Below are 9,694 nucleotides of genomic sequence, written 5' to 3' on the forward strand. Positions count from 1 at the left end.
GTTAGTTTGTTTGATGATTCTATTAGAAATTTGGAATGCTTATGTTGAAATGAGACTTTGATTTTATTTATATTCCTTTGAAAGATGTATTACAAAATGGCTCCAAGTTGTTTTCTTAGAAACTTTTTTTTTTTGCTGCTGAAAAAAAAAAAAAAAAAAAAAAAAAAAAAAAAAAACCGAACCGGGCCGAAACCGAACCGAAAAAAACCGAACCGAATGCAAACCGACAGAAAACCGAACCGAACCGAACCGAACAGTAATTTCGGTTCGGTTTCCGGTTTTGGCAAAAAACCGAACCGAACGGAACCGAACCCACCCCTAGTAGCTAGGTTTAGCTTCTGTGTTTTTATTTTTTTTTTGTTTTGGGCATTTGGGTCACTATTGAGGTCCATTCTTTTGCTTGAGTGGTTAGTGTACTTGGGCCTTAATTTGTGTAATTAATTGAGTTGTGTTAATAAAGTAACCTCTGACCAAAAAAATTATTAAATTCATGATACTTCAAAATCATCTACTCATGGACAAGATAGTCAAAAATTTGACAACTCTCTATTTTATGATATTAAAAATTCAACAATATGGAGATTGAGCTCGTTCAGTCCAAGTTTAGCATAGTTATAGATGAGATGGTGAAGTTTAAGTATTTATTTTACTTTGCCACTGTTAAACTTTGCAATTTTTTTTAAATTAGTTTATACTACTGTTCTAAAAAATTTCGACGCTAGGCGGCTGACCACCATCACGATTAATCCCTAAGCATTTGAAAATTAAGAACGCCTAGACCTGTTTAGCTACCTGCCTAGATTGCCTTGGCGCCCGCCTAATCCGCCCAAACCTTCCTAGGCATTGGGCTAGGTCACAACTTCTACTTAAACAGAAAATAAAACCTCAATTTATACAACTATTTCTTGTAATTCTATTTAGTTTGAAGAGCTTTGTGATTATGTGAAATCTCAACGGTACATTATTTCAATTGCCAAACATGTACCCTAGGGCACGTTTGAGAAGTGATTTCAAGCATTTAAAAGCTTTTTTCAAACGAACTCCGATTATCTAATCTAATATTTGGGCCAACACGGTTATCGATCATGATCACATTTGAATAAGAGTGAGACCGACCGAAATGTTTTTTATTCAACCCAATGTTTTCCTACATTTGTGTCTTAAAGACTTTTCGGCCCAATTAAGAAACCCAAAAAATTACCGACCGACCAATAGCCCAATTTTGATCAAATTCAATTAATTGCAGGCAAAGAAATCAATCTGCCCCAACTCTGCGATTTTCCTGTTTCGCGAGCTTTTCCGTATCAATCAGGTAATCAATCTTTTCTGCATCGAATTTTCTTCAATTTTTCAAATTATTATACGAATTTGTTTTCTTCTAATTCGGTTTGGATTTAGGGTTTGCCTTTTAGTATTTTCCTTGTCCGAATTGGTTTCCTTCCTGTGGATTGTGTTGGTCTGAATTGTATGTAATTCAGGACACTGAGTAATTTTTTGTGTGTTTTGTGAATTCAACTTCAGAGACGTATTATTGTTATGGATGGAATTGGGATGTTGATGAACCCAATTTTATAAAGACCTGGACTCTTGAGGGAGAAGCCGATGATGAAGAGACGGGTATGGACGTTGACGGAGAAGCCTATCTCACTGACAAAGAGGATGGAGCTGTCTTGGAGGTTGATTCTGAGAATCAAACAGCTGCACCTGCTCTGCAGGATGATGAAATTGATCCATTAGACGCTTTTATGATTTCTACGGTGCCGCCTGAAGTTGAGAAGCTGGCCAATGTTGCGGAACAAACAATAGTTTCTGTTGAAAAAGATTCAAATAAATCTTTAGGCAGAATAATTCCTGGGAGGATTCAGACTCGGGTTATGGGGACATTGGGAATAATGACAATCCCTTAGAAGACGAAGACGACGATGAGTCCACTCAAAGATAACCCCAGAAGATGTGGGTGCATACCGAAAACAGTTGGAATTGAAGATACATGGTAAGGATGTCCCCAAGCCCATTAAGACCTGGCACCAAACTGGACTTACAAATAAAATCTTCCAAATGATAAAGAGGCTCGGCTATGAAAAGCCAATGCCAATTCAGGCTCAGGCATTGCCGATAATTACGATCAGTCGAGACTGCATTGGCATTGCAAAAACTGGCTCAGGCAAAACCCTTGTATATGTGCTGCCAATGCTGAGGCATAGCAAGGACCATCCACCTGTGGTAGCTGGATGGGCCTATTGGTCTTGTAACGGCACCGACAAGGGAGCTTGTGCAGCAGATTCACAGTGTTATTAACAAGTTTGCCAGGGCACTTAGTCTCAGGTGTGTGCCTGTAAATGGAGGTTCTGGTATTGACCTACGGACCGGGGAGTGGAAGGTTACCCACAAGGAAACTTTGGGCCCTATATCAGAGTTGACTGGAGCTGCCATTACTATCAGGGGTCAATATTTCCCGCCAGGCAAGATTCCAGGGCCAGGAGATTGCAAGGTGTTCCTGTTTATTGAGGGTCTTACTGAACAATCTGTCAAGAGAGGTAAAGCAGAAATTGTTTGGGATAAAACTTGAACTTTGGGGTTAAGAAGAGGTTAGCCCAAAAAAAAGCCCAAAAGGAGGTTCAGAAGAAGGAAAAGTCCAAGGCCCAACCGAAGTCCAAAAGCAAGAAGGGGCTTGGTTCCTGACCAGGTGCAGATCATTCAAACCACTTGCTCACCTACCTAGAGGTCAAGAAGTGTCTTTCAGCAGTTAGGAGGGGATTCCCAACCTAGAGCTTTATCAGAAGTGTTTCGAAATCACGAAGCTTCTGAGGAGGCAGAAGACAAGGAGGCTAAAGGTATAAAAGAGAGAGAGATAAGGCATCCTCAATATGGCCATGCAGGGAGAGAAGATAAAAGAAATGATAGGATACCAAATCCTGTAAAAAAGGAGAACCTTGCCCGTCTCGGACAAAAATGGTACGTGGTCGGGAAAAATGGCCAACCCACCAAACAAATGGGAACCTCTATGATAAGAAGGGTCCAGGGGCAGCATAAAGCCTATATGAATTCTTTAAAGATTCCCGTGACATCTGAAGCCTCAAAAAATCAGAAGTTTGAAAAAACACCCTCTAGGGGAAGTAGTCAGTTTAACTGGAGGAGTAAAAAGGAGGTGCAAAGGGCTAATAGCAAAACAGAGGGTGAGAGAAACCATGTACCACAAAGCCTATACCCTGTGAAGTACAGGATATTGAGGAGAGCTCAAGAAGATATGATAATGATGCCCACTCCTGGATTGAGGACAGAGCCAATTTGTTTTGGAATTGTTTCGCCTGAGAGGAAGCTCCCTTCTATATCATTGGATCCTTTCGGTGAAGTTCCCAAGCAGATACCAGATTCGGGCATAAATCAACAGGAGGGAGCACCAGAACCTTTACTCCCAGAAGATGCGATGACCTGGTTAAACGAATTTATGGAACAGATCGGGAGCAAGAAAGAAGACTTTCCAGAGCCTAGTACCTTTCATATCAACATGACGTATGTGTTATCCGCCATGTTTGGTGCTGAGCCTGATCAGCCCGCCACTATGGAAGGTGACTATTTGACAACAGAACCAATGATGGCCCATGTCAGCGTTGAAGTAGCCGAATAGGAAGAATTAGGAAAAACTGAATCATCCAAGACATTCCAGAATGGTTCGTTAAGAATCTATACTAAAAAAATGGTATTCAGCCGCCCAAACATGTTGCTAGCCAACCATCTTAAGCCAATATATGTTGCAGCTCATTTGGAAGGAATTCCCTTCAAAAGAGTTTTGATTGATGGAGGAGCAGCTATTAACATATTGCCCGCCAAGCAAATGAAGAAGATAGGAAGAGGTGTAGAAGATCCCATTCCCACAGATTTCACGGTCTCGAGCTTCTCCAGCGCTATCACCAAAACTCATGGAATATTACCTTTAGAAGTGGACTTGGGATCCAAGCAAATCATGCTGGCATTCTTTGTGGTGGATTGTGCTTCCACCTATGGAGCATTACTCGGAAGGGATTGGATCCACCAAAGTCTTGCCATACCCTCCACTCTACATCAACAAGTTGTTGTTTACCATGAAGCAGGAACAGAGGGACCCGGCTTTTGGGAGATGGTGGAGGCCGAGTCACGACCATTTCTTCCTACAGCCAACGTAGCAGAAGCAAATTTCTACGATTCCAATGTAGGAATTCTGCAATGTTCAGGATCAGATAAGAACGGCCGTCCTACCAAGGTGACGGCCCAAAAGCTCTTAAAACAAGGAATGTTTCTCACTAGAGAAGAATGGGATAGACCCTGTATCGTCCCAACACCTCAATACCATCAATGACAGAACAAAAGAGGAATGATCAGGTAACGGCAGTCAGGTCCCTGATCAAAAGACTGTTGGTGTATGGGAGAGAAAGAAAACAAGAAAATGAGCTCTTAGGAAAAGAAGACCATGAGTGGTAGCCAGAAACTTCAACCGGCCAGGATGAAAGCAGGGAAGAACTTTGCGGAGAAGAATTAGAGGTGGCCATACGAATGGCCGAGTGCATATATGATTTGGATGGACCAGACGACTTGCCCGAGAGCCCGGAGTCAGTCGAATTTTTGTGTACAGAACCTGACAAGCCACCACCAGAAGTTCAGGATCTTTTGGAAGTTATTGATCTCGGGACAGAGGAATATCCAATACCTATACAAATTAGTGGCTTATTAGAAACTAATGATCGGGCAAAGATTGTCTGTCTTCTGTAAGAATTTAAAGATTGTTTTGCTTGGCATTGTACTGAGATGCCAGGTTTAGATTCAACCTTGGTGGAACACAGAATGCCCATCAATGAGGGATATAAACCTGTCAAGCAAGCACCACGAAGGATGTTAAAAGAGATAGAAGAAAAGGTCAAAGAAGAAATTGAAAGACTAGTGAAAGTTGGATTTGTTAGACCTACCAAATATGTAGAGTGGTTGGCCAATATTGTACCCGTTTTGAAAGCCATAACAAAAGCAGTACGATGTTGTGTTGATTACAGAAATATTAATGGTGCCACACCAAAAGATGAATATCCCATGCCCATAGCTGACCTGTCCATAGATGCGGTAGCAAAACATAAAGTCTTATCTTTTATGGATGGAAATGCCGGATATAATCAGATAAAGATGGCCCAAGAAGATATACATAAAACAGTTTTTAGGTGTCCCTGTCATGTGGAGGCATATGAATATTTAGTCATGCCGTTCGGACTCAAGAATGATGGTGCAACCTACCAAAGGGCGATGAATGTTATTTTTCATAATTTGATTGGCCATAAAATGGAGGTGTACATCGATGACATCGTGGTGAAATCCAAAACAGAAGAGCAGCATCTGATAGACCTCAGGCAAGCATTGACAAGGATGAGAATCCATAAACTCAAGATGAATCCAAAGAAGTGCGCATTTGGAGTAAGAGCGGGCAACTTCTTGGGATTCCTGGTTCATCAAAGAGGTGTAGAAGTGGACAAGAACAAGTCTCGAGCAATAATGGAGTCACTTCCGCCCACCAACAAAATGCAACTTCAGAGACTGCTAGGCAAAATTAATTTCTTAAAGAGGTTCATTGCCAATTTAGCAGGCAAAATTCAGCCGTTGACTCCTCTATTGAGACTAAAGGATACAAAAAGTTTCGAATGGGGACCACCACACCAAAAGGCTTTTGACAGCATCAAAGCCTATTTGACTTCTCCACCAGTGTTGGTACCACCTCAAAGGGGAAAACCCTTAAAGCTATATATCTCTGCTTCAGAGAAATCAATCGGGAGTTTACTAGCTCAAAACAATGAAGGCGAAAAGGAACAGGCAGTATACTACCTCAGTAGAATTTTGACTGAGGTAGAAACAAGGTACTCCCCTATAGAGAAGTTGTGCCTAGCTCTGTATTTCACTGCTAGTAAGTTGAGGCATTACATGTTACCTTGTCATGTGCACATCATTGCCAAAACAGATGTGATAAAGTATATGTTGTCAAAACCAATGCTAACAGGAAGGATTGGGAAATGGATTCTAGCATTATCAGAGTTCAGCGTTCAATATGTACCCTAAAGGGCGGTCAAGGGCCAAGCAATTGCTGACTTCTTAGCAGAGCACCAAGAGTCTCAAGAAGAGATCGTCAATGTACCAGGGATCCTTGAAGTAATTAATGTTTAGATCCCACCAGGCAAGGGCATCTCGGGCAAAGAAGAATGGGTCCAACAAGAAATAAAAAGGGTAACTAGTCTTTGGATTACTCATTGGAAGCTTTATTTTGATGGTTCTTACACTCAGAAAGCTTCTGGAGCAAGGATTGTCATCATAAATCCCCAAGGAGTTCACAATTATTATTTATTCCTTCTTGATTACCAAGGGAATACCAACAATCAGGCGGAGTATGAAGCCTTAATAATTGGCTTGGAGATCTTGATAGAGTTGGTGGCAATGGAGGTAGAGGTATTTGGTGATTCAAAGTTAGTGATAAACCAGCTAAATAGAGAATACAAGTGCAGACATATCACCATGGCTGGGTATTACTTGGCGGCCACACAATTGTTGACCTATTGGGATTCTGAAGTATCAGTTAATCATGTTCCTAGGGAATCTAATCTGGCTGCCAACGAGATGTCACAAATAGCCTCGAGAGTACCAATCCAGGAAAGGAAGTATGGAGTAGATGTCGAAGTTCAAAGAAGAAATCTTCCTTCTATCCTAGAAAGGGGATTCAATCTAGATGTAATGGTCCTAGAAACCGAGACGGAAGACTGGAGATCGCCTATCATTCATCATTTGAAAGATCCTTCTGCCCCTACAAGCAAGAAGAATAGACAACAAACAACTAAGTATGTCTTATGGGAGGAGAACCTGCTAAGGAAAACTCCGGATTGGCTCTTACTGAAATGTTTAGGCCAAGAAGAATCTATGAGAGTAATGGCCGAGGTACATGAAGGGATATGTGGGGCACATCTAGCTGGAACGAAGATGAGGTGGTTGATTAGGAGGTATGGGTATTTCTGGCCTGACATAGAAAAAGATTGCAAGTCTCATGCTCGAGGTTGTGAGGAATGTCAAAGGCATGGACCCCTCCAACATGTGCCTTCAGTACCTTTAAATCCAGTGGTTAAACTTTGGCCCTTTAGATGATGGGTAATGGACTTCATCGGACAGATTTATCCATCTTCTAGTAAGGGGCATACTTTCATAATTGTGGCAACGGATTATTTCACCAAATGGGTAGAAGTATCAGCTGTAAAGACCATAACTTCAGCTGCAGTCAAGAAGTTTATTGAGACCAAGATTCTGCATAGGTTTGGGGTGCCCGAAACCATAATCATGGATCGTGGGCTATCTTTTATATCAAAAGAAGTTGAAGAATTTGCAAACAAATACAAATAAAGATGATCCAGTCCAGTCCTTATTACCCTCAGTCAAATGGTCAAGCATAGGCCAACAACAAGATTTTGATAAACATTATCAAAAGGATGGTGACAGATAGCCCGGAGAAGTGGCATGAAAAGCTAGGGGATACTTTGTGGGCATACCGAACCTCTAAACGGGCAGGAACGGGGACAACTCCTTTTACTTTGACATTCGGGCAAGATGCGGTTCTTCCTATGGAAATCAATGTAAGTTCTATCAGAATTCAAAATCAATTCAGGTTACATAGTGAAGAGTACATAGAAGCTATGTGTCAGGGGATTGAAGATTTAGATGTAACCTGAATTGAGGCCCTGAACCAGATTCAGGAAGGGAAGAGAGCTGTTGCCCGAGCTTATAACAAGAAGGTAAAACTGAAGTCTTTCAAGGAAGGAGATTTAGTATGGAAGGCAGTCCTCCCTCTAGGAGCTCAACTTAGGGGCTTTGGGAAATGGAGCCCGACATGGGAAGGTCCTTTTATTGTTAGTCAAGTATTAGACAATGGAGGATATTACTTGGCTGATCTTGAAGGAAATTAGCAGAAACATCTCATCAATGTCAAATTCTTAAAAAGGTATTACCCTACATTATGGGATGTTAGGGATTGTTATATTGAAGAAGATGAAAAATAAAGCAGGTGTTGGAATGTAGTGTATTCATCAACCATTCAAGAAGACAGAAAGATAAAAGTTGTTAAAATGATGCTTCATTCATTTCGACGAATTGATAAAATTACATCGGAGTAAGTCTCAATGTGTCATGTTTCATTCCTTCTACGTTGTGTTGGTGTCTCGACTAGTTTCTGGTATCTTCATGGACAAAACCTGGTCAGGCAGGTGATCGGGTTGTGCAGCCAAGATGAGCTTGGTAGAGGACTCTCGATAAGGATCATCACCAGATATAATGGTGAAGCCCGACTTATCAAAGCAACGAGCAGGAGGGCAAACCCTCAGGAGAAAACCACATGACCAAAGGTGTTGGGGATAACGGGGTGTCTGACCAAAGGTGTTGGAGATAGTAAATATTTGATGAAAATCCTTTTTCTCACAAAAATGAAGTTTTAGGAAACCCCAATTGAATCCAGAAGAACCCATTTTCCAGGTTTAGAAGAAGACTAAGAAGGTAGAAACGTCCGAGGGTGATAAAAGAAAAGGTTGAAGATGATCTGTTGGCTGGACAGGAGAAGTTTTGAGCTGGAATTTATAGGAACCTCAGAGGATAGTTCAAAGGTCATGAGAAGAGCAAGAGATGCAAGATTGCATTCATCACATCTGGAAAACACAAGTTCCGAGAGTAAGTATACAGGCATGCAGCTATTCAATCAATATTAACGCCTATAATTCTAGCCTGAATATTAATTAAAGGGGGCACTGTTTGGGATAAAACTTGAACTTTGGGTTAAGAATAGGTTAGCCCAAAAGAAAGCCCAAAATGAGGTTCAGAAGAAGGAAAAGTCCAAGGCCCAGCCAAAGTCCAGAAGCAAGAAGGGGCTTGGTTCCCGACCAGGTGCAAATCATTCAAACCACCTGCTCACCTACCTAGAGGTCAAGTGGTGTAGACCAACCAGATAATCAGCCCAAAAGTACTTTACAAGGGCAATACAAGTAAAAAATTGATGAGTCACTGCCCTTCAGATGCATTTGGGCAAAATCAACACTGCAGACAACCAAGCCAAATCGTCTATAAAAGGAGGAAGAAAAATTAGAGACAAGGACACTCAATCAAACAAACAAATACAAGCACAAACTCTGCTCAAACCAGATTTGCCTTCACGAAGCTATAGTTAACCCCTAAGCCTTCATCCTTTTTAGGATCAGCCCTCACAAAAGCCATCTTTTATCTAGTATATTAGCTCTGCTGCTCACTTGTAGTATCGATCTCATTTGTAGTCTTTATGTACAACTCATTTTCAGTCATTTAAATTACAAGCAATCTGCAATATTAGTCACTTTCCTCTGTCATTTACATTTCCGAGCAACCTTATCATTTACATATTGTTTTATCTCTCCATATAAGTAAAGTCCTTATTTTTAAGGCAAAGGAAGGACCTTGATTTAAGCAACTCTCACTCAAATGACACAATCTCTTGATTTGAAGTCAAAAGGCGCAACCTCAATCATTCAAATCCCGTCTACTAGCGACATCTAGTAGTGGCATGCCCGCACCCACCAATCTCGTATGTGAAGTAAATCCCCGGCTTGCCCGCGAGACCCATGGCGGATTTAGGGAGCAAACAGAAATAAAACGCAAGTCAGAAGAAATCATGAATTAGGCATTACCA

The 9,694-nt window shown here is 41.3% G+C and overlaps 2 protein-coding genes across 2 annotated transcripts; both read left to right on the forward strand.

The window, feature by feature from the left end:
- The first annotated feature begins 1,237 nt into the window (after positions 1-1,237).
- Positions 1,238-2,038, forward strand: LOC114822526 (DEAD-box ATP-dependent RNA helicase 45-like). The gene is made up of 2 exons (XM_070816937.1): positions 1,238-1,312; positions 1,522-2,038. Exon 2 carries the CDS (start codon positions 1,620-1,622, stop codon positions 1,905-1,907), a length of 288 nt encoding a protein of 95 aa, XP_070673038.1. The 5' UTR covers positions 1,238-1,312; positions 1,522-1,619; the 3' UTR covers positions 1,908-2,038.
- A 5,108-nt stretch (positions 2,039-7,146) lies between these two features.
- On the forward strand, positions 7,147-7,952 carry LOC114819982 (uncharacterized). The gene is made up of 3 exons (XM_070816287.1): positions 7,147-7,336; positions 7,489-7,622; positions 7,737-7,952. The coding sequence occupies exons 1-3, from the start codon at positions 7,147-7,149 to the stop codon at positions 7,950-7,952; spliced, it is 540 nt and encodes a 179-aa protein (XP_070672388.1).
- Positions 7,953-9,694: the final 1,742 nt, after the last annotated feature.

The sequence above is a fragment of the Malus domestica genome, chromosome 17 (assembly GCF_042453785.1).
Source record: "Malus domestica chromosome 17, GDT2T_hap1".
In the NCBI taxonomy this organism is placed as follows: domain Eukaryota; kingdom Viridiplantae; phylum Streptophyta; class Magnoliopsida; order Rosales; family Rosaceae; genus Malus; species Malus domestica.

Coding starts and splice junctions, on each gene's coding strand:
- LOC114819982 (XM_070816287.1), top strand. CDS start 7,147: ATGGACTTCATCGGACAGATTTATCCATCTTCTAGTAAGGGGCATACT. Junction 7,337..7,488: donor CGAAACCATAATCATGGATC/GTGGGCTATCTT, acceptor GGATGGTGACAG/ATAGCCCGGAGAAGTGGCAT. Junction 7,623..7,736: donor TTCTTCCTATGGAAATCAAT/GTAAGTTCTATC, acceptor GCCCTGAACCAG/ATTCAGGAAGGGAAGAGAGC.
- LOC114822526 (XM_070816937.1), top strand. CDS start 1,620: ATGGACGTTGACGGAGAAGCCTATCTCACTGACAAAGAGGATGGAGCT.